Source organism: Ammospiza caudacuta, chromosome 6 (genome assembly GCF_027887145.1).
Source record: "Ammospiza caudacuta isolate bAmmCau1 chromosome 6, bAmmCau1.pri, whole genome shotgun sequence".
Taxonomy (NCBI): domain Eukaryota; kingdom Metazoa; phylum Chordata; class Aves; order Passeriformes; family Passerellidae; genus Ammospiza; species Ammospiza caudacuta.
In genome coordinates, this window is record NC_080598.1 from 64,460,651 (window position 1) to 64,484,429 (window position 23,779).

Below are 23,779 nucleotides of genomic sequence, written 5' to 3' on the forward strand. Positions count from 1 at the left end.
GGGGCTGCAGAATCCCTGAGGAGCTGGGCAGGGGCTGCAGAATCCCTGAGGAGCTGGGCAGGGCTCACCTGGAGCAAAGGAGGCTCAGGGGCCCTTGTGGCTCTGCACAGCTCCTGCCAGGAGGGCACAGCCGGGGGGTCGGGCTCTGCTCCAGGGAACAGGGACAGGAGCAGAGGGAACGGCCTCAGGTTGAACCACAAAGCTTTAGGTTTGATACTGGGGAAATTCCTTCCTGGAAAGGTTTGTCCAGCCCTGGCACAGCTGCCCAGGGCAGTGCTGGACTCACCACCATCCCTGGAGGGATTTAAAAGCCACATGGATGTGGCACTTGGGGACAGGGGGCAGTGGTGCCCTTGGCAGTGCTGGGGGAACATTTGGACTCCCATGGTCTCAGAGGACTTTTCCAACCTCAGCAATTCTCAATGGCTTTTCTGTATCAGGAGGGTGAGGATGCACCTCCAGAGCTCACAGAGCTGCTGCAGGCCATCAGCACTCACCAAAGGGTGTTCAGGGCTGCGTCCCAGAGCTGCTGCTCCTGCACAAACAGCCTGGTTCCCTCAGCAGCTCAGTGCTCTGAGGGGTGACCCTGCCTGCCTGCAGATCGTGGAACCAGACAAACCCCAAGTGTGAAGAACACAAAAAAGACCCAGAACCTCTTTATTAATCAGCACCCACCTACTGGGTGAGATCTGCCAGAGGAACAGCACCAGCACCAGGCACTGACCACACACACCCCGACATTCCCCCAGGGCCACTCTGCTTCTGTGCAATGAAACTCTGAGAACTTCTCACTGAGGTATCCAGAGCTTCCTACAAAAACAGCAAACAGATGCCTACGTGCAGAGGCCTGCCCTGTCTGCTGTTGATCCACCACTGAGTTTAAGCTCAATAAAAATTAATTGCATGATTTCTTAAAAGGTCACATCCACCTGTGAGGCTGGACTGGGAGAGCTGGGCTTACTGGAAGCACAGTGGTGTCAACAACTTCATTGATGCAAAATGACACAAATCCTAGGGAACACATCTCAGTTATGTGCTGCTGTGTTTATTCCAAATCCAGCTCCAGCTCCAGCTTGGGCAGTGCCTGCTGAAGGACACGGAAGGTTCTTTCCTTCTCTCTGATCCCAGGAAGGTCACTCAGATACAAATATTTCAGGTTCCTGTAAATATTCAAAAAGAAAACAGACAACTATTATTGAATTGCTGACAGAGAAATTGGAGAAATTATTCTACTGCAGTTGTTTTGAGTATTTTAAATGGTGACTGGGATTTTTGGTATTTTAACTGGTTCTACTGGAAGTTTGTTTCTGAAGTGGGGGGTTGGGGTTTTTAACTGCGGTACCCAATTGCATCCAGGTGTGTCCCAGACCCTGAGGAAGCTGTGAGGTGGAGAAGCACTGAAAGCTACAGGACACAAACTGTGTCAAACAGAGCTGCTGAGGAGAGGGCTCAGAACAGCAGCCAAGCTGATCACTCGTTACTGATCCTTGAGCCCACCCAGCCACCCCACAGCCCCCGCAGGCAGCACAGTCCCAACCCCAGTCCCAACCCCAATCCCAACTCCAATCCCAGTCCCAACCCCAATCCCAGTCCCAGTCCCAACCCAGTCCCAATCCCAACCCCAATCCCAGTCCCAACCCAATCCCAATCCCAATCCCAGTCCCAACCCAATCCCAGTCCCAACCCAATCCCAGTCCCAGTCCCAGTCCCAATCCCAACCCCAGTCCAAACCCCACTCCCAGTCCCAATCCCAATCCCAACCCCAGTCCAAACCCCAATCCCAATCCCAGTCCCAGTCCCAACCCCAATCCCAGTCCCAGTCCCAATCCCAATCCCAACCCCAGTCCCAATCCCAATCCCAGTCCCAATCCCAATCCCAGTCCCAATCCCAATCCCAATCCCAACCCCAGTCCCAATCCCAATCCCAGTCCCAATCCCAGTCCCAATCCCAATCCCAGTCCCAATCCCAATCCCAATCCCAGTCCCAATCCCAATCCCAACCCCAACCCCAGTCCCAGTCCCAATCCCAATCCCAGTCCCAGTCCCAATCCCAGTCCAAACCCCAGCCCCAGTCCCAGTCCCAGCCCCAGCCCCTGACGCACGCCAGCCTGTGCAGTGCCAGGATGCCTCTGTCGGTGACGTTGCCGCAGGAGATGATCTCCAGCCGCTGCAGACTCTTCTGGAGGTTGCTGGTCTCGCCCAGCCTCTGCAGACACTGGTCCTGGATGTACATGCACTTCTCCAGCTTGATGTCCCTGACGTGCTCCAGGCCATCTGCAGGGCACAAGGCAGGTTTGCTCCACAATCCCGGCCTGATACTACAGGGATCAAATGTTTCTAAAAGCATGGAAGATTCAGGGCAGTTAGAAAGGAAGGACAGGCCTGTAGGCCCTGGGAAATGTTAGGCTGCACCTGTATAATCATTGAATGACCACGATAAATGACAGGATTGTTAGGTGCAATGACTGTTTGGTAATTGGATATAATTATTGTTTAATGCTAACAAGAATAATGAGAAACGATGTTGGGGTTTGACAGAAATCACAAAATCCATGCTTTGAAATCAATGTATACAAAGAACAATAGAAGTTTCATAATGAATATGTAGTTATATAACAATAAGGGTATAAAAACATCCTGAAGCCATGTCAGAGTCAGCTTTGGGCCTGTGCCACCCAGAGCTCTCCAGTAAAAGCACAGAATCATTCCCTGGTTTTGTGCCCCTGAACACGAACAAGCCTGTGCTGGTTGTTCAATTCTCAATTTAATAACTGCCCCCCAAACCACCCAGCAACACATCCCTTTATACAGGGGGCTGTAACACACAATCAATCTCCAAAGCCCTTCTGTGCCACTTCAGATTTAGGAAAACCTCAGGGTTTGAATTGTTTCAGTAAGATTTCAAGAGCTTTGAAATGGGCAAGTAACACAAACCTACACAATTCTGGGTAATAAACAATGACTGACATAAGAAAGTGTAAGTGCCAGAAATTCAGGGTCCCTTGCTATGAAAAAATAAAACAGCCTGTTCCCTTTTTGGTTTCTGTTACTTAAAGACCACCTGAAACACTTGTTTAATCTCTTATTTTTAAGGGAATCTCTTTTTTATTTGTCTTTGAAGACATCAAAAATGCCTGGAGAATGAGCAGAATTACAACTTCAGAGATACCAAAATCATCCCTTGGTGCAGAAGAAAAATAATATTTTTAGTGCTTTTTGCTATGAACTCCTCAAAATTTGTGGCACTTCCTTAGTGCTACGGCCACTTCAGGTAAAAGCTGAAATTCCCAAAGTTTTTCCACTTCATACCACACCTCCAGCAAAACCTTGGGGACTGATAAATATTTATAAAGGGGGAAAAAACCCACAAATTATTTATCAGTATCTAGCTAAGGAACGAGAAAATGACACCATTGTTCATATTTTGATGCAATTCAAATGAAATCTATTAAGAACAATCACCACAATGTGAAAATGTGTATTTTATGATTGGATTTTGGCAAATGTTCAAATTAATATTATATGTGTTGTGTTAGAAAGTTATGCTGTGTTAATTTTCTTAAGCAGTGTGTTAAATATAGTTTTAGGTTATAACAAAATGTTAAAATAGAAACTGTGCTATGTAGGATACTTTTTTAAAGAAAGGACTGGCACTGAGATGGCAGGCACAGGACACCTGAATCTTTCAGAGAAAGAGAATTTATTGCTCCATTCTCAGGAGAAATGAACTTCTTCCTGCCTCGCTCAGCTATGAGGATGCTGTCAGGATTCAGAGGAAGAAGCTGACACTGCCCAGCCAGAATCCTGTGTTTGAATGGAATTTATGCACCATGGATGAGCTGTATGAACATGCAACAGGCTGCTGCTTTTAAGGGTTAATCCTCTGTTAACGTGGGGCCTTTTTCGCCTTATTTTGCCCAGAAAAGGTACCCAGACCCCCATAACTCTTTCTATTGTCTCATATTGTCCTAATCCAAACTGTCCAAATCCTTACTACCCTACTTACATTACTATTTTTATAACCTATTAAACTTTTTTTAAAATTCTAAAACCGAGCGACCGCCGTTTCCCCACGCGCACATTACCCAGGTAGTCAAATCCTCTGTACATGATGCAGGAGTCGGTGGCGCTGATGGCCTCGATCCTGTAGCTGCCCAGGGGCCCGGTGGGCAGCGCGTTGTAGTCCTGCTGCCACTTGGGCGAGCCGCGGTAGCGCACCCGGGCCCCGCAGCGCAGCAGCCACTCCGAGGCCGCCCGGTCCGGGCCCACCGCGCGGATGCGCTCGTGATCCACCCTGCGGGGCACGCGGAGCGCCGCAATTACCGCGCGGGTAATTAAAAACCTCCACAGCGCGTCTCTGGTTACGTGCACGGTCAGAGAATGTGAGGGTGCGATTTGCCACAAATGGTTCACGGGTGATTTTTGGATTGGGCAAAAAATGTGTATTTGGTGATTGGCGTTTGGCAAATGTTCAAGTGAATGTTGTATGTGTTGTGTTAGGAAGTGATGCTGTGTTAATTCTCTTAAGGAGTGTGTTAAATATAGTTTTAGTTATAACAAAATGTTAAAATAGAAACTGTGCTATATAAGATACTTTTTTAAAGAAAGGACTCGCACTGAGATAGCAGCCACAGGACACCTGAATCTCTCAGAGAAAGAGAATTCATTGCTCCATTCTCAGGAGAAATGAACTTCTTCCTGCCTCAAAGGTGCTGTCAGGATTCAGAGGAAGAAGCTGACACTGCCCAGCCAGAATCCTGTGTTTGAATGGAATTTATGCATCATGGATGAGCTGTATGAATATGCAACAGGCTGCTGCTTTTAAGGGTTAATCCTCTGTTAACGTGGGGCCTTTTTCAGGCTCGAGCTGCCCAGAAAAGGTACCCGGAGTGTCCATAACTCTTTGTTTCTATTGTCTCATATTATCCTAATTCAAATTGTCCAAATTATTATTATTCTAATTGTATTACTATTTTTATAACCATTTTATTACTATTAAGCTTTTAAAATTTTAAAAACAAGTGATTGACGTTTTTCACATTAATCTGGTGTGAGGTTTTTTAACTTAAGTGGCGGATGCTCTTCAAAAAAAGAAGAATACAAATACACCTGGACTTAACTGTTTCCTTCCACGTCTGTAAGGAAAGAAAACTGTGCTACTGGTTAAGGTGAGTTTTGGAGTCAAAGAAGAGCCGGATTTAGGGATGGGATCCATGTGGCCAGCTTGTCCTGGCCCCTGAGGGCAGGGGCAGAGCCCGCACCTTGCTCTGGAAGGTCACGGCTTTGGAAGGGGAAGCAGACATGGAATGACCCCTTGCCAACAACCAGCATGCAATCTGGAGAGAAAGAGCAGCATTAATGACAGAAAACGTTTTCTGCAGCGCAGGGACTTGATTGTTCCGCTTCATAAACCGCGCACAGAATTTGAGGGATCTGAAAGTTAATTATTAACCAGCGACTCACTCTTACTTGTTGAATACGGCATTCAGCCATCCCCAGAAGGATCTACAACTGCCCGGCGGCAGCGGTGGCTTCCTCAGGAGCGTCCCCAAGGCCATCATCACCTTCTTGCAGACGGGAAAGGGGAAAGGGAGGTGTTAGTCGGTGTTAGTTGGTGTTATTTGCGGCAGCGGCAGGGGAGGCCGTGCGGCCCTCACGGCCTGAGCGGGGCTGGGAGCCCGGCGGGGCCCACGGCTGCAGGGGGGCCGGCACCGCCCCCGGGCTGCCCCCGGCGCCCAGCGGCCGAACCTTGCCCGGCCGAGCGGAGCGGAGCAGGAGGGGCAGGGGCAGCAGCAGGAGGGGCAGGGGCAGCAGCAGGAGAAGGAGGAGAGGGCAGGAGGAGGAGGAGGAGGAGGAGAGAAGGACGGGCGGCCCCGGCTGTCCCTCCGCCCCCAAGATGGCGGCGGCGCTGAGGGGCCGCGCGGGCCCGGGCGGGGCCCCGGCGCTGTGGCGGCTCCAGAGCCGGCGGCAAAGGTGAGGCCGGGGGGCAGCGGGGCGGGCCCGGCACACACCGGCACCTTCCCCTAACCCCGTATCTTCCCCTGTCCTAGTCCCTTACCTTCACTTTATCTGTGTCCCCTATCCCTATAATTTTCCCTTTCCCCTCACCCCTTCCCCTCTCTTCTTACTTTATCCACTTCCCCTGTTCCTTTCTGTGAAAAATGTGTAATTTTTATTGCCTTTTTGCAAATATTTAAATGAATATTGTATGTATTATATTAGAAAGTGATGCTGTATTAATTATCTTAAGTACTGTGTTAAATATAGTGTTAGGTTATAACAAAATGTTAAGATAGAAACTATGTATGTAGGGTACTTTTTCTTAAAGAAAGGACCCTCACTGAGATAGCAGCCACAGGACACCTGAATCTCTCAGAGAAAGAGAATTTATTGCTCCATTATCAGGAGAAATGAACTTCTTCCTGCCTCGCTCGGGCCTGAAGATCCTGTCAGGACTCAGAGGAAGAAGCTGACACTGCCCAGCCAGAATCCTGTGTTTGAATGGAATTTATGCATCATGGATGAGCTGTATGAATATGCAACAGGCTGTTGTTTTTAAGGGTTAATCCTCTGTTAACGTGGGGCCTTTTTCAGGCTTATTTTGCCCAGAAAAGGTATCTGGACTGTCTGGAACTCTTTGTTTCTATTGCCTCATATTGTCCCAATTTGGACATCCAAATTGCCTAAATTATTATTAATCTAATTGTATTCCTATTTTTATAACATTTTATTACTATTAAACTTTTAAAATTTTAAAAACAAGTGATTGGCGTTTTTCACACTTTCCATATCATTTTCCCCTATCCTTTCCCCCATTCCCTGTCCCTCTCTCCTGTATCCTCTATGTTTGCTATGTCACCTTTCCTTATCCCCTTCTCCTCTCTCCTTTATCCCCTATATTCTCTATAGCCACTTCCCCTATATCCTTTATCTGCCATCTCTATCCTTTCCCCCTTTACATTAATAATCACCCCCACCCCCTTTTCTCTATCTCGTTTTCCTCTCCCCTATATCCTCTTTATTCCTTGTATCTCCTTCTTTTATATCCCTTTTCCCTATCCTTTCCCCGTCCCCTTTCCACTCTATTCCTGACATGCCCTTCCCCTATCCCCACCCTTTTCCCCTATCCCTGTTTGTGAAAAAACGCCAATCACTTGTTTTTAAAATTTTAAAAGTTTAATAGTAATAAAATGGTTATTAAAAAGTAATACGATTAGAGTAATAATAATTTGGGCAGTTTGGCTTAAGACAATAGAGACAAAGAGTTACAGACAGTCCAGGTACCTTTTCTGGGCAGCACTGAAAGCCCGAACAAGGCCCCACGTTAACAGAGGATTAACCCTTAAAAGCAGCAGCCTGTTGCATATTCATACAGCTCATCCATGATGCATAAATTCCATTCAAACACAGGATTCTGGCTGGGCAGTGTCAGCTTCTTCCTCTGAGTCCTGACAGGATCTTCAGGCCCGAGCGAGGCAGGAAGAAGTTCATTTCTCCTGATAATGGAGCAATAAATTCTCTTTCTCTGAGAGATTCAGGTGTCCTGTGGCTGCTATCTCAGTGCCAGTCCTTTCTTTAAAAAAAGTATCCTACATAGCACAGTTTCTATTTTAACATTATGTTATCACCTAAAACTATATTTAACACAGCATCACTTTCTAACACAACACATATAACATTCATCTGAATATTTCTGAAAAGCCAATCACAAAATACCCATTTTTCACCCCATCCCTTGTCGCTGTCCCCGCAGCTCGTTCGACGTGGCCGTGGTTGGTGCGGGGATCGTGGGCCTGGCCACGGCGCGGGAGCTGCTGCAGCGCCACCCCTCGCTGGCCTTGGCCGTGCTGGAGAAGGAGCAGGAGCCAGGTAGGGAGCAGGACAGGGCACAGGGACCCAGGGGAGGCTGTGCCCGAGGACACTCTGCCACAACCTCAGCGCCCCATGGATATCTGTGTGCAGGGAGCGGTGGCTGTGGGAGGGCAGCTGCCCTCGTTGTTGAAGTGGGTGATGGATTTCCCATTTCCAGGCCAGGCTGGACACGGCTTGGAGCAGCCTGGGATAGTGGAAGGTGTCCCTGAGCATGGCAGGGCTGGGACGAGGTGATCTCTAAAGTCCCTTCCATCCCAAACCATCCTGGAATTCTGTGCTGGCTCTCACAGAATTCACAGAATGCCCAGGTTGGGAGAGACCTTCGAGATCATCGAGTCCAACCCAGCCCCAGCAGCTCAGCTCACCCCTGGCACCCAGTGCCACATCCAGGCTTTGTTAAACACACCCAGGCATGGGGACTGCACCACCTCCCTGGGCAGCCATTCCAGAACTTTATCACTCTTTCAATGAAAAACTTTTTCCTAATATCCAGCCTGTAGCTCCCTTGGTGCAGCTTGAGACTGCATGTCAGTGCCAAGGCTCTCCCCTAACAGGGATTTCTTTCACCCTTCTCCCAAGGATGTGTCCCTCAGCAGAGTTTCATCAGTCTGTGCTTTTCTGCTGGGACTGCAGATTGGGAATTTGGGGTTAAAATCTCCTGTGCAAGCTGCAGTGGGACTGCTGGGGCTGCAGATTGGGAATTTGGGGTTCAAATCTCCTGTGCAAGCTGCAGTGGGACTGCTGGGGCTGCAGATTGGGAATTTGGGGTTCAAATCTCCTGTGCAAGCTGCAGTGGGACTGCTGGGGCTGCAGATTGGGAATTTGGGGTTCAAATCTCCTGTGCAAGCTGCAGTGGGACTGCTGGGGCTGCAGCAGCTCAGGAATGGCAGGAGAGAGGATGAGGGGGAATAACCAGGATAAGGAATAGTGCAGCTTGTGGGAGGGCACAGGCAGGTCCTGCATGGAGCTGGGAGAATCCCAAGGGATAGACAGCAGTGATTAACTCCAAACAGGACCTGAGGCCAAAATCTTTTCTGAAATAGCTCCATCAGCCTATGGAGATATGGGGATAAAAATGATTTTTTTATCCCCAAGACACACAACTGTGGAGTGCCAAGCAGGAGTGACCTTTGGGCATCCACACCTTAAGGAGGGAGAGGAACCTGACCAAATTACTTCAGTAAAAATGTTTTTGGTGTTTTTCACCTCTATTTTATCTATTTGCAAAGAGGAAATAGCAACCTAATCCAGTTCACAAATACTCAAAAATCCTCCCAGGCCTGCCAGCACATCCAAAGGAATTGTGGATTGGACAGATATTATGTTGGATGAGGCCCTAAGAGATGCATTTCGTTGTAAAAATTGGATTTTAAAATTTGATTTAAGCCTGTTTTGATTGATTGGCTTGTTCTTGAAGGAAAAATTTGTTGTTTTAGGGTTTTTTTCCCTGTTGGTCCAACACAGTGCAGGCTGTGATGGATTGTCATTAACCAGGGCTGGCTGTGTCAGTGTTTCTCTGACCTTTCGAGGCCAGGGGAGGAATTAACTGTGCAGTTCTCTCACCTCATCATGTCTTATAATGCTGATTTAAGGCAGGACCTCAGTTAACTCGTGTTTCTGACAGCAGGAGTGGTTAACTGGGAACAATGAGTTCTAACAATGTGTTTTCCTTTCTCCTCAGCCCATCACCAGAGTGGCCACAACAGTGGTGTGATCCACAGTGGGATTTACTACACTCCTGGCTCCCTGAAGGCCAGGCTGTGCGTGCAGGGGGCAGCCCTGTGCTACAGATACTGTGACCAGAAGGGCATTCCCTACAAGCAGTGTGGGAAGGTACAGGAGCTCTGGGATTCCCTGCTTCACCCTGCAAACTGAGGCTCTGTGATGTGTGCTACCAGGCCTGCTTGTGGGTTTTCTCCTCACTCTTCCAGCTGCAGATGATTTTGTACATAAATGTGTGTAATGTCCATAATCCCCTCCTGCCCCCAGAGCATCCCTTTCAGTTTGACAGAAGGTTTTTCATGATCTCCCCACGCTGTCTTCATGCTCTGAGCCATTTTTAATTCAGTGTCTTTGGTGCAAGGTGAGGACCAGGGCTGGGCAGAGCATGCCAGGTGTGGTCAGGCTCAGTGAAACAGAGTTCTGTCTCCATTTTCCAGTGTTTGTAACACTCTATTCAGGTTTTCCACCTCTCACTGGGCATTGAGCTGCTGTTGCCACAGGACTCTCTGTCCTGACCCCAAGGCCCTGAGGGATAAATTTGAATTCCAGGGTTTTTCTGGGAGCTGTCCGTGCTGCCTGTGCTGCCAGGCTGGGCACAGGGTGGCACTGTGGCTCTGTGCAGCGGCACCCCTGAGGGGACAGCCTGCTCAGAGCTGTCCTCAAGGGCTCAGCTGCAGCCTGGGGCGGCTGAATTTGTGTATTTTGTACCAAGGTGTCCAGGGCATCTCCACTGGAGCACAGATACCTGCATGTATATACCTAGCAAAAACCAATAGGAAGGTTAGGACTCAGTCTTTTGTCCTTGGGTGTGTGTGGCAACCATCTTGACACCTTCAGTGTCATGCTTTTTATAAGCTACAAGAACCTAAAATAATTTGGTGGATGATTGGTTGATGATTTATGATCATGGTTTATATTTTTGCAGGGTGGCAGCAGGAGCAGGGCAGGGCTTGTCCCCTGTGCTGGCACTGCTGGGCCACCTCCAGTGCTGGGGACAGCTCTGGGCTCCTCACAGCAAAGCCGCAGCAGGGGATGGAGCTGTCCAGGGAAGGGAATGGAGCCCCAGGAGAGGCTGAGGAGCTGGGCAGGGGCTGCAGAATCCCTGAGGGAGCTGGGCAGGGGCTGCAGAATCCCTGAGGAGCCGGGCAGGGGCTGCAGAATCCCTGAGGAGCTGGGCAGGGGCTGCAGAATCCCTGAGGAGCTGGGCAGGGGCTGCAGAATCCCTGAGGAGCTGGGCAGGGGCTGCAGAATCCCTGAGGGAGCTGGGCAGGGGCTGCAGAATCCCTGAGGGAGCTGGGCAGGGGCTGCAGAATCCCTGAGGAGCTGGGCAGGGGCTGCAGAATCCCTGAGGAGCTGGGCAGGGGCTGCAGAATCCCTGAGGGAGCTGGGCAGGGGCTGCAGAATCCCTGAGGGAGCTGGGCAGGGGCTGCAGAATCCCTGAGGAGCTGGGCAGGGGCTGCAGAATCCCTGAGGAGCTGGGCAGGGGCTGCAGAATCCCTGAGGAGCTGGGCAGGGCTCAGCTGGAGCAAAGGAGGCTCAGGGGCCCCTGTGGCTCTGCACAGCTCCTGCCAGGAGGGGACGCAGGGACAGGAGCAGAGGGAACGGCCTCAGGTTGCACCATGGAGCTTTAGGTTTGCTATTTATTGGGGAAATTCCTTCCTGGAAAGGTTTGTCCAGCCCTGGCAGTGCTGGGCTCCCCATCCCTGGAGGGATTGAAAGTCCCTGTGGATGTGGCACTTGGGGACACGGAGCAGGGGTGGCCCTGGCAGTGCTGAGGGATCAGTTGGGCTCTCAGAGAGCTTTTCCAGCCTGAACAATTCCACAATTCCATGGCACTCCCTGGCAGCTCATTCCAGGGGAGGTCATGGTGGAGCTTCCCCAGCTTTCCCTGGAGCAGCCCCAGGCTTGGAGAGCTTCACACCTGGGAGGTGCCAGAGCTGAGCAGGATCATGGGCTGTGCAAAGCTGGCACAGGGGATTCTGTCTGCATTTATCTCCTCAGATAGCTGTGGACAGACTCCTTGGTTAAATGAAACTGGTACAATTCCACTCAGGCCATGTCAGAACATGTCCCCACTCTCTTATCAAAGCTCTTGGAGGTTTGTACATCTTGGGTTCAGTTCATTTTGCTTCTGAAAGCATCCCAGTGGTTCTTCAAATTCAAATTCTGTTCCCTCACATGAAGACTTGTAGTCTCAGTCTGCTTCTGGCAAATATTGTCAATTGACTGTAACTCACACTACAGTTTAGCATTTATTTTTTAATTCTCTGTGCTATATTTATTAGTGCTTCCTCAGCCACAGAATTCTGTGCAATTCTGTGCGCCAACCATTCTTCACCCCTGGATTCATTGTTCACTCATTCCCTGCTGCTTGTGCTCGATGCCAGAGCTGCCCTGCTCTGTTCTGCTCACTGCTGTGCCTTTGTTCCTTCCCCAAGCTGATTGTGGCTGTGGAACAGGATGAGATCCCAAGGCTCAAAGCTCTGTACGAGAGGGGGCTGCAGAACAATGTCCCAGGGCTGAAACTCATTGGAGCCAAGGAAATCCAGGAGAAGGAGCCCTTCTGCAGGGTAAGGGCTTGCCATCCTTCTATTGACCTTGTAGGAGCTGTTTCTCAGGTGAAAACATCTTCTAATTCAACACAAATACATTTCTGGCCTTGAGCTCCAAGTTCAGAAGAGCCTGGAAGTTCTTTCCCATCCATAAAAGTGTTTTTGGATCAAGCCCATTTCAGTGAGGTTGTTGTGTAGCACTTCTCAGCCTGTTTATTTTCCCAGCAGGAGGAATGTGTGGAGTTTGTGGAACACAGATTTGTTATTGATTACTCTGCCTTTGTTTGGAAGGAGAAGCTGGATGTGAATTCCCTGTGCTGTTTCAGCTGGCAGCTGTGACACTCAGGAGTGGTTGTAGATAATACAGAGAGAAATTTTCTGGAAAAGAATATTTTTCAATATTTTCATTTTCCCTGTAAACATTTTGGATCTGCTCCCTAAAACATCCTTGGAGTGTTCCAGATCCAGCTGAGCACAAGGGGGGGACAGCAGCACTCCCTTCCCATGGCCCTGCAGATATTCCCAATGAAATATTCCAATTTTCACTTTTCCTCTGTGTCTCAAACCCTGCCAGGGACTGATGGCCCTGGACTCTCCCTACACTGGCATTGTGGATTACAAACAAGTGGCCCAGTCCTATGCCAGAGACTTCCAGGAAGCAGGGGGCACAATCCTGACTGGTTTTGAGGTCACAGACATGGAGATGGCCAAAGAAAGTCCTGCACAAAGTGAAGATGGTAAGGCTGCAATTTTTATTTTTTCCCCTCTCCGTTTACTACAAAGATTTTGTTCAAAACACAATTGTTTTAACTGAAATGACATTTCTAATTTTTTCTGTCCACTAGGGATGAGAAAAATACTCCTGGCCCAAGAGTATTTTGCTGAATACTCTTAGTGAGAGCATTCAGCAAACTCACTTGGGGTTTTTTGCAGGCAGGTCACCCTTCAGCTGAAAGAAATGAGAGTAAAATGGAGAAATAAAGTTGTTCTCTCTTAAAATCAGATTTATCTGAATCTTGCATGTTTATTCTTGTGATAGTGATTTTCCTTATCCTGAAATCTGTGCTGGCACACAGAGGGAAGAATAAAACTCCTATTAATTAATAAATCCAGACATGTCCAACAACATTAATTATGACCAGAGCTGTTCTTACATAGCTTGGAGATATTCCAGAGGGAAATTCCTTCCTGTTCTGTCAGGTCTCTGGTGCCTGTTGCAGTAATTCCTTCTCTTGTCTAATTCCATTTCAGGGCTGAAATACCCAGTCATTGTTAGGAGCAAAAAGGTAAGGCTGGAAAAGAAGTTCTCATTCCTTCCAGGAAGCTGCTTCTCCTTTTCTTCAGATTTTTTTTTTTTTTCTGGTGAATTAATAATTTCCAAAAAAAAAAAAGATTAAAAATCTGCTGTTCAGCAACATGACCAGTTTGATAAAACAACTGCAGTCAGTTCTTAATGAGGGTGTCAAATAAATAAATAATAATAATGATGATGTAAAATATTAAACTATAACTGACATTTAGCATCCCTTATCTGCTTATTTGCACAATCTGATGCTGATACTTCCAAGAACTCCTTTATGACTTGTTCATCTGGTGACAAACACCAATTTTCATGTTTGCTTTTGGGCTCTGGCATCCATAAAGTGATAAGGAGGCTTTTGGCACCATTTTATATCATTTTATTATCATTTTATTATCATTTTCTCATCAGAGCAGTGGCAGCTGCTGTCCTGCAGTCAGGACTGTGCTTGTACCCCTTCACCTTCAGGAGGGAATGTCTGCCACAAAAACAACTCCACAACCCCTCTGGTCATTTTTAATTTAGTTCTGCTGCTTTTTTCTCCTATTTTCTGCTCTTTCATTAAAAAGCAGCTTCCAAAATCTGTTAACATTTTTTCCTCCAAATACTGGGGTTTTTTTCCACCAAATACTGGGGTTTTTTTCCACCAAATACTGGATTTTTTCCACCAAATACTGGGTTTTTTTCATGCAAATATTTTTCAGTTGAAAAAAAAAACATTTTTAAAAGCAGGTACTAAGCTAAATAAATAGATAATAATTTTTGATTTTTATTTATTTCTTTATTTAGATGCTAAAGGTGTTTAATATTTAGCAACTCTCCACGCATTTATAGCTGTTCCCGCCCTATGGGGTCAAATCATTGAACATCCTTATTTAACGTATTTAAATAAGTTTAATTTTTTAAAAAATAAGTTAAACAAATTTTATTTATTTAAATAAATTTATTTATTTAAATAAATGAAAGCCTTTGGGGTTTTTCTGGGTGCAGGGAGCAGCTTTTGGGCAGTGGCTGTGGGACAGCAGCTGCCCCTGTTGAAGTGAGTGATGGATTTCCCATTTTAAATAAGTTAATTGATTTTTATGTATGGAATAATTGATTTATTTATCAGTTTTATACTAAAATATGAATTGATTTATGGGTAAGTTTTTATTTTTATGTATTTATTTAGATGGTAAAGTTGTTTAATATTAAGCAGCTCTCCACACCTGTGTGCTGTCAATTTACAGCTGTTCCCACCCTGTGGGGACAAATCAGTGAACATCCTTATTTAACTTATTTAAATATGTTAATTTTTTAAAAAAATAAGTTAAATAAATTTTATTCATTTAAATCAAAGCCTTTGGGGTTTTTCTGGGTGCAGGGAGCAGCTTTTGGGCAGTGGCTGTGGGACAGCAGCTGCCCCTGTTGGAGTGAGTGATGGATTTCCCATTTTAATAAGTTAATTGATTTTTATGTATGGAATAATTGATTTATTTATAAGTTTTATACTAAAATATGAATTGATTTATGGGTAAGTTTTTATTTTTATGTATTTATTTAGATGGTAAAGTTGTTTAATATTAAGCAGCTCTCCACACCTGTGTGCTGTCAATTTACAGCTGTTCCCACCCTGTGGGGACAAATCAGTGAACACCCTTATTTAACTTATTTAAATAAATTAATTTTTTAAAAAATAAGTTAACCAAATTTTATTTATTTAAATAAATTTATTTATTTAAATAAATGAAAGCCTTTGGGGTTTTTCTGGGTGCAGGGAGCAGCTTTTGGGCAGTGGCTGTGGGACAGCAGCTGCCCTTGTTGGAGTGAGTGATGGATTTCCCATTTTAAATAAGTTAATTGATTTTTATGTATTGAATAATTGATTTATTTATAATTTTTTACTTAAATATGAATTGATTTATGGGTAAGTTTTTATTTTTATGTATTTATTTAGATGGTAAAGTTGTTTAATATTAAGCAGCTCTCCACACCTGTGTGCTGTCAATTTACAGCTGTTCCCACCCTGTGGGGACAAATCAGTGAACATCCTTATTTAACTTATTTAAATATGTTAATTAAAAAAAAATAAGTTAAATAAATTTTATTCATTTAAATAAAAGCCTTTGGGGTTTTTCTGGGTGCAGGGAGCAGCTTTTGGGCAGTGGCTGTGGGACAGCAGCTGCCCTTGTTGGAGTGAGTGATGGATTTCCCATTTTAAATAAGTTAATTGATTTTTATGTATTGAATAATTGATTTATTTATAAGTTTTATACTTAAATATGAATTGATTTATGGATAAGTTTTTGATTTTTCTGTATTTATTTATTTAGATGGTAAAGGTGTTTAATATTTAGCAGCTGTCAGTTTATAGCTGTTCCCACCCTGTGGGGACAAATCATTGAACATCCTTATTTAACTTATTTAAATAAGTTCATTTTCTTAAAAAATAAGTTAAATAAATTTTATTCTTTTAAATAAATGCCTGTGGGGTTTTTTGGGTGTTATTTTAGCAATAAATAGATTTTTTGATGTGTTTTCGGGTTTTTTTAATAAGCTAAGTAAATATTTTTTTAATAAGTTAAATAAATTTTATTTATTTGAATAAGTGCCTGTGGGTTTTCCTGGGCATTTTTTAGCAGTTATATAGAATTTTATGTGTTTTTTTTTTTAATAAGTTAAATAAATTTTATTTATTTGAATAAGTGCCTGTGGGTTTCCTGGGCATTTTTTAGCAGTTATATAGAATTTTATGTGTTTTTTTTTTTAATAATTTAAATAAATTTTATTTATTTAAATAAATGCCTGTGGGGGTTTTCTGGGTGGTTTTTATAGATAAATAGTATTTTGATGTTTTGGTTTTTTTTTTAATAAGCTTTTTTGTTGTTGTATTTTTTAATAAGTTAAATAAATATTTTTAATAATAAATTAAAAAGTTAAAGTTAAATTAATCTTATTTATTTAAATAAATACCTGTTGTTTTCCTGGGTGTTTCTCTTAGCCGATAAATAGAATTTTGATGTGTTTTGGGTTTTTTTTTCAGTAAGTAAAATAATTTTTTTAAAATAAGTAAAATAATTTATGTATAAGTTAAATAAATTTTATTTATTTAAATAAATGCCTGTGGTTTTTCCTGGGTGGTTTTTTTAGCCGATAAATAGAATTTTGATGTGTTTTTTTTTAATAAGTTAAATAAGTTTTATTTACGTAAATAAATGTCTGTGGGGTTTTTCTGGGTGTTTTTTAGCAGATAAATAGAATTTTGATTTTTTTAAATAAGTTCAATTTGTTTAATAAGTTAAATAAAATTTATTTCGATAAATGCCAGTGGGGTTTTTTTAAATAAGTTAAATATTTTTTTAATAAGTGAAATAAATTTTATTTATTTAAATAAATGACTGTGGTGTTTTCCTGGGTGCTTTTATAGCAGATAAATAGAATTTTGATGTGTTTTTTTAATATAAGTCCCATAAGTGTTATTGATTGAATTCTATTTATTTATTTAGTTGATTAATTGAATTTTCTCGGTGTTTTTTGTTCCCCAGGGGCAGGAGGTGTCCTGTCCCTAAATTTATTTATTTATTAAATTTTATTTAATATTAAATTTATTTAATAATTAAGTATATTAATATATTAATTTATTTATTTAACATATTTATTTGTTTAATAAAATATTTAAATAAATATTAAATGTATTTAAAATTTTATTTTTTAAATAAATTTTATTTATTTAGATAAACGCCTGGGGGGTTTTCCTGGGTGTTTTTCTTAGCCGATAAATAGAATTTTTTAATATAAGTCCCATAAGTGTTATTGATTGAATTCTATTTATTTATTTTATTGATTAATTGAATTTTCTCGGTGTTTTTTGTTCCCAGGGACAGGAGGTGACCTGTCCCTAAATTTATTTATTAAATAAATTTTATTTAATATTAAATTTATTTAATATTTAAGTATATTAAGATATTTATTTATATATTTATTTGTTTAATAAAATATTTAAATAAATATTAAATGTATTTAAAATTTTATTTTTTAAATAAATTTTATTTATTTAGATAAACGCCTGGGGGGTTTTCCTGGGTGTTTTTCTTAGCCGATAAATAGAATTTTGATGTGTTTTTTTTTAATATAAGTCCCATAAGTGTTATTGATTGAATTCTATTTATTTATTTTATTGATTAATTGAATTTTCTTGGTGTTTTTTGTTGCCCAGGGGCAGGAGGTGTCCTGTCCCTAAATTTATTTATTAAATAGATAAATTTTATTTAATATTAAATTTATTTAATATTTAAGTATATTAAGATATTTATTTATATATTTATTTGTTTAATAAAATATTTAAATAAATATTAAATGTATTTAAAATTTTATTTTTTAAATAAATTTTATTTATTTAGATAAACGCCTGGGGGGTTTTCCTGGGTGTTTTTCTTAGCCGATAAATAGAATTTTCTAATGTAAGTCCCATAAATGTTATTGATTTAGTTGTATTTATTTATTTTATTGATTAATTGAATTTTCTCGGTGTTTTTTGTCCCCAGGGGCAGGAGGTGACCTGTCCCTAAATTTATTTATTAAATAAATAAATCTTATTTAATATTAAATTTATTTAATATTTAAGTATATTAATATATTTATTTATATATTTATTTAACATGTTTATTTGTTTAATAAAATACTTAAATAAATATTAAATGTATTTAAAATTTTATTTTTTAAATAAATTTTATTTATTTAGATAAACGCCTGGGGGGTTTTCCTGGGTGTTTTTCTTAGCCGATAAATAGAATTTTTATGTGGTTTTTTTAATGTAAATCCAATAAGTGTTATTGATTTAGTTGTATTTATTTATTTTATTGATTAATTGAATTTTCTTGGTGTTTTTTGTTGCCCAGGGGCAGGAGGTGTCCTGTCCCTAAATTTATTTATTAAATAGATAAATTTTATTTAATATTAAATTTATTTAATATTTAAGTATATTAATATATTTATTTATTTTATATATTTATTTGTTTAATAAAATATTTAAATAAATATTAAATGTATTTAAAATTTTATTTTTAAATAAATTTTATTTATTTAGATAAACGCCTGGGGGGTTTTCCTGGGTGTTTTTCTTAGCCGATAAATAGAATTTTGATGTGTTTTTTTAATGTAAGTCCCATAAATGTTATTGATTTAGTTGTATTTATTTATTTTATTGATTAATTGAATTTTCTCGGTGTTTTTTGTCCCCAGGGGCAGGAGGTGTCGTGTGGGCACGTCCTGACCTGTGCTGGGCTCCACTCCGACCGCCTGGCGCGGATCAGCGGCTGCAGCCCCCAGCCCAGGATTGTCCCTTTCCGGGGGGATTATCTGCTGCTCAAACCAGAAAAGTCTTATTTGGTCAAAGGAAATATTTATCCCGTGAGTGCCCCTGCTCCGTGTGCCCTGAGAGCTGCTAAAATGCAGGAAAAAGGGAAAATTCCGTGGTTGTTTTTGTCAGGCAGTGACGCGTGCACGTGGCTGGAGATTGGGCTGGTTTGGGACAGGACAGTTGGGTTTTGTTCATTTTTTGTTAATTTTTTTTTGTTAATTGAACAAAGCATGGAAGTACCACATAGGGAGTTATTGCCAGTTGTTTTGTTTATGGGTTTATTTTTGGGGTTTTTTTACTTAATAGAGAAAAGATGGAATTTCACATTGCCACGTATCCAGAAAACTCTAAATTATTTCTATGTGTCCTAAAATGAATCTGTAGTGAGGGAGAGGTGACATTAAATTATTATTTAATATATTATTTAATATTATTTAATTATATATTATATATAATATAATATATTATTTATAATAATAATAATATTATAATATATTTAATATTATTTAATATATAATTATAATAATATATTATTTAATATTATTTAATATTATTTAATATTATTTAATATTATTTAATAATTATAACAGTCCTGTTTAATCTCTTTATTGATAATCTGTAAAAGGTGTTGAAGGTACCCTCAGGAAATTCACAGGTGGCACTGGAGGTTTTCCCAACCCCAGTGATTCTGGGATAAATTATTGATAAAGGGTTTCATCTTTTGTGCCAATACCCAGCACTCAGATTTAGATATTCTCCTCTCAACCTTATTTTTGAATTAGCTGATTTTGTCATTAAAAATAGATGTGGGAGAAAAGAAAACAACCTTTCTACACCTAAAATAGACAAATAATGGGATGAAGAGCAGCAATCCCAGACAGAAAATGAATCACAGAGCAAGTGGAGAGAATTGCTAGGGCAGCATTTTAGCCAATTCTGTCCATTTAAATACTGATTTTCTGAATATGAGATTGGCTTTGCCTGCTAAACACTGGATCTTTGGGAAAACTGGAATGCTGGGCATTGCTGTTTGTCTGATCTCACCTGGGAATGATTCAGGACCCTGTCTTGGGATGGGAGGGAGGAAGTGGAACAGAAAAAGAACGTGCAGATTTATTATTATTAGCATTATTAGCATTATTATTAGCATTAACCTGCTAAGTTCAGGCTGCTTTGTACACACAGCAAGGGTTTCTAATATTTTGTATTTTTTATTGCTGCTGGTGAATCACATCAGGGTGTTGTTGATTTATATCCTGAGAAATCATGTGGACTTTTTTCCCCTGTTACTTGTTTTCCTTTTCCCTAAAATTCAGCTTTACCTGGCCCTGCTCTGTTCTCCAGTGCTTTAATTAATGCCATGCCACAACTGCACAATTAACCAGCAACAAAAGCAGCTCAGAGCCAGTGCTGAGGTTCTGTGACTCAGAGTTTTGTTGCTGTGGTGGGAAATAAAATGGGAAATTTGCTGTTTGTGGGAGCTCTGCTCACTGCTGTCCCATTGCAGGTGCCCAACCCTCGTTTCCCATTCCTGGGGTTCCATTTCACGCCCAGGATGGATGGCAGTGTCTGGCTTGGCCCTAATGCAGTGCTGGCCTTTAAGAGAGAGGGCTACAAACTCCTGGACTTCAGCCCTGGGGACTTCTTGGATGCTGTCACCTACAGGTGAGGATGCCTTGTGTTTGTGTTTGTGTCTGTGTCTGCTCTCGGTGAGCTGTGAGCCCTGGGAGCCCCTTCCTGCCCAAATCCTGCTCTCCCCACCTTTTTGGGGTGTTTGTGCTGATGAGGGTGAACTTCCCCAAGACATTTGGCTTTGCATGGTCTCATATTTGGGTTTTGTGGCAGGACACGTCTCAGCCAGTCTGGGAATGTGGCTGCTCCCTGGAACAGGACAGTTATAGCACTGTGATAACAGCACTGTATAACCTAATCAACTCAGACAGCATCATGGAATACCTGCACAGGGTGCTGGGGGGAGAGAAGGGCTGGGAGAGAGAGCTGGGAATGTTCCCTGCAGAGGAGAAGGCTCCAGGGAGAGCTCAGAGCCCAAAGGGGCTCCAGGAGAGCTGAGAGGGACTGGGGACAAGGGATGGAGGGACAGGAGCCAGGGAATGGCTCCCAGTGCCAGAGGGCAGGGATGGGTGGGAGATTGGGAATTGGGAATTCCTGGCTGGGCTGGGATTGCCAGAGCAGCTGTGGCTGCCCCTGGATCCCTGGCAGTGCCCAAGGCCAGGCTGGGCACTGGGGCACCCTGGGACAGTGGGAGGTGTCCCTGCCCAGGTTGCTCCAAGCCCATCAAGCCCTGGAACACCTCCAGGACTGGAATTCAGAATTCATTCAGCACCACAGCTCTGTGAGCAAGGTTTGTGGGAGCAGAGAAAGACAAACATGCATTTCTCAAACACAAAGCATGATGTGTTCCTGATTTTGGCAATGGGAATTGTGCCCTGCAGTTGCATTTGCTGCCTCCTGCAGCTGCAGCTGGTGCATTTGAGGCAGGTTTTCCCCCTCTGCAGCTGTTTCTCCCTTTTGTCCACAGTGGGCTGTGGAAGCTGGTGCTGAGGAACGTGTCCTACGGCCTGGGGGAGCTGTACAGAGCCTTCTCCCTCAGTGCCCAGGTCAGGCAGCTGCAGAGGTTCATCCCTGAGGTCACCACCAATGATGTTCTCAGGTAAAGGAAGCTGCTTCTGTTGGGAAAACTCCTGTTTGAAAAGCAGAAAACATGGCAGGGGTTTAATGCCTTCCTCAACCAAAATGTGATACAGAAGCTTGGGGGTCCCAGCACAGGGAGGTCCTGGAGCTCCTCAGTCCAGAGGAGGCACCAGGATGATCTGGAGCAGCTCTGCTGGGAGGAAAGGCTGAGAATTTTGGGATTGTTCAGCCTGGAGAAGAGAAGCTCTGGGGTGGCCTCACTGTGGCCTTGCAGTACTTGGGGAGAACCCACAGAGAGATGGAGAGGGAGGGGCAGGACAAGGGGAATGGCCTCAAACTGAGAGGGCAGGGTTGGATGGGACATTGGGAAGGAATTCCTGGCTGGGAGGGTGGGCAGGGGCTGGGCTGGAATTGCCAGAGCAGCTGTGGCTGCCCCTGGATCCCTGGCAGTGCCCAAGGCCAGGTTGGACACTGGGGCTTGGGGCAGCCTGGGACAGTGGAGGTGTCCCTGCCATGGCAGGGGTGGCACTGGATGGGCTTTAAGGTCACAGTTTGGCCACCTCAATGATCCCATGACTGTCAGATACCCCCACTCTGCCTCTTGAGTGTTAAAATTCCCCCAAAATACTCTGCTTTCCCCTGCCCTCATCGCTGTCTCCCACCTCCTCACAGGAATTCCTTCCCTGACTCAGAACGTTTTCCTCCTGCTCCTCCTTGCTTTCACAGGGGTCCCTCAGGTGTGAGAGCCCAGGCCCTGGACAGTGAGGGCAATCTGGTGGATGACTTTGTGTTTGATGGGGGCTCGGGGCCCGTGGGCAGCAGGATCCTGCACGTCAGGAACGCTCCCTCGCCCGCGGCCACCTCCTCCCTGGCCATCGCCGCCGCCATCGCCGCCGAGGCGCAGCGCCGCTTCCAGCTCTGAGGCAGCAGGAATCCCGGCAGGAATCCCGGCAGGAACCCTGCCTGCTGCCCTCTGCAGCCTGGCACTGCCCCTGAGGGACACACAGCCACCTGGCAGTGTTCTGTGCCCACTCTGCGGTGAGAAAGGTTTGGCCGTGGAGCAGCCATGGCAGGCTGTGCAGCACAGGCACGGCAGGCTGGGATCCCTCCCTGTGCTGGGATCCCTCCCTGTGCTGGGATTTTCCTCCTGGATTTGCCATGGCTGTGCTCACAGTGCTGCCTCCTCAGAGGGGGCTGACAAGCCACAGGCATGGTGGCTCTGATGCCACTGAGATTGGGTGTGCAGCCCTCAGGATGGCACGGAGGTAATGGAACAGGAGGATAAACCCTGCTGATGTGGAATTAAAGGCTTTGGCAGAGATTGAGAACAACATTCAGAGCCTTCAACCTGAATGTAGAGTATTTCACAGAAAAATAAGCTTCAAGGGGATTACCAAAGCCAAGTCAATTCAGATCTGCAATTCAGATACTCTGTCTGATCACTGGCTGTGTTTTTTATAAAGCAGAAATCAGAACATGGATACAAACAATCACTTTTCGTTTCATTTCCAGCTGAGAAATCAGTGCTGATCACAAACCTCATCAGTGCCTGTGGGTTTCTTCCTTTGAGTGCTGATGATGCAAAAGGAGCTGATCTTTGTGCAGCCCCTTGAGCAACCCAGGGAAAAAAGTCTTTGGAGCAGGAAATGTGAAATGGGAAGGGAGGGAAGCTCCAGAAAAACCTGCCCTGAGTCGTGGTTGGGGTTGCTTCCCCGGGATGAGTCAGGGACATTTCCCATTTTCCCTGAGCACAGGGAATTTTCATTTTCCATTTTCACAGCACCTCAGGCAGGGCTGGTGACCCCTCTGAGCTCCACTGATGCCCAGATTTTATCAGAGATGCTCCTGGAGGAGTCTGTGTGCAGGGAGAGGTGGGGCAAACTCAGGGCTGGGCTCAGCATCTGGGAGTGTCCCTCAGAATTGCTGTGCAGCAGAACTCTGTGGCCTCAGGGACAAAGGATGGAGCATTTAATAACAGCTGCTGGGTAGCACAGATAATTGTGGGCAGTTTGCACCAGAAAATTGGACGTTAATTTTTTTTATTTTAATAATAATTTAAATGTAAAATTATTATAATTATTATAATTATTTTATGTAAATTAAATTATTATAATTATTTTTAATCCATTAAAATTAATTTTTTATTTTTAATAACAATTAAATTGGACATTAATTAATTTAATTAATTGAGAAAAAAACTTAAAAAGTTCTTTTCTGAGCTCCTCTGATGGGAGTGGATTAGCACAGGAGGGCAGCTGTGAGGCTGATTTTACTCTACAGATTGGAGACACTTTTGAGGGGAAAAAGGGCTTAATCTGCCATTATTATTATTGTTATTATTAT

General features: G+C 43.5%; 2 protein-coding genes across 2 annotated transcripts; one reads left to right on the forward strand and one right to left on the reverse strand.

Moving 5' to 3' along the window:
- Positions 1-651: 651 nt before the first annotated feature.
- On the reverse strand, positions 652-5,898 carry DMAC2L (distal membrane arm assembly component 2 like). The gene is made up of 4 exons (XM_058806882.1): positions 5,470-5,898; positions 4,086-4,294; positions 2,103-2,274; positions 652-1,160 (listed from the first exon to the last, which is right to left on the reverse strand). Exons 1-4 carry the CDS (start codon positions 5,559-5,561, stop codon positions 1,046-1,048), a joined length of 588 nt encoding a protein of 195 aa, XP_058662865.1. The 5' UTR covers positions 5,562-5,898; the 3' UTR covers positions 652-1,045.
- Positions 5,853-23,728, forward strand: L2HGDH (L-2-hydroxyglutarate dehydrogenase). The gene is made up of 10 exons (XM_058806880.1): positions 5,853-5,973; positions 7,754-7,869; positions 9,554-9,705; positions 12,033-12,164; positions 12,721-12,883; positions 13,398-13,432; positions 18,667-18,834; positions 20,292-20,449; positions 21,324-21,455; positions 22,163-23,728. The coding sequence occupies exons 1-10, from the start codon at positions 5,897-5,899 to the stop codon at positions 22,356-22,358; spliced, it is 1,329 nt and encodes a 442-aa protein (XP_058662863.1). The 5' UTR covers positions 5,853-5,896; the 3' UTR covers positions 22,359-23,728.
- Positions 23,729-23,779: the final 51 nt, after the last annotated feature.

Excerpts from the sequence above, each read along its gene's own strand:
- L2HGDH (XM_058806880.1), top strand. The coding sequence starts at position 5,897 with ATGGCGGCGGCGCTGAGGGGCCGCGCGGGCCCGGGCGGGGCCCCGGCG. Across the intron at positions 12,165-12,720 it reads AGAAGGAGCCCTTCTGCAGG|GGACTGATGGCCCTGGACTC; the intron begins GTAAGGGCTTGC and ends AAACCCTGCCAG. Across the intron at positions 20,450-21,323 it reads TTGGATGCTGTCACCTACAG|TGGGCTGTGGAAGCTGGTGC; the intron begins GTGAGGATGCCT and ends TTTTGTCCACAG.
- DMAC2L (XM_058806882.1), bottom strand. The coding sequence starts at position 5,561 with ATGATGGCCTTGGGGACGCTCCTGAGGAAGCCACCGCTGCCGCCGGGC. Across the intron at positions 4,295-5,469 it reads CTGAATGCCGTATTCAACAA|GGTGGATCACGAGCGCATCC; the intron begins GTAAGAGTGAGT and ends CGTGCCCCGCAG. Across the intron at positions 2,275-4,085 it reads CAGAGGATTTGACTACCTGG|ATGGCCTGGAGCACGTCAGG; the intron begins GTAATGTGCGCG and ends TGTGCCCTGCAG.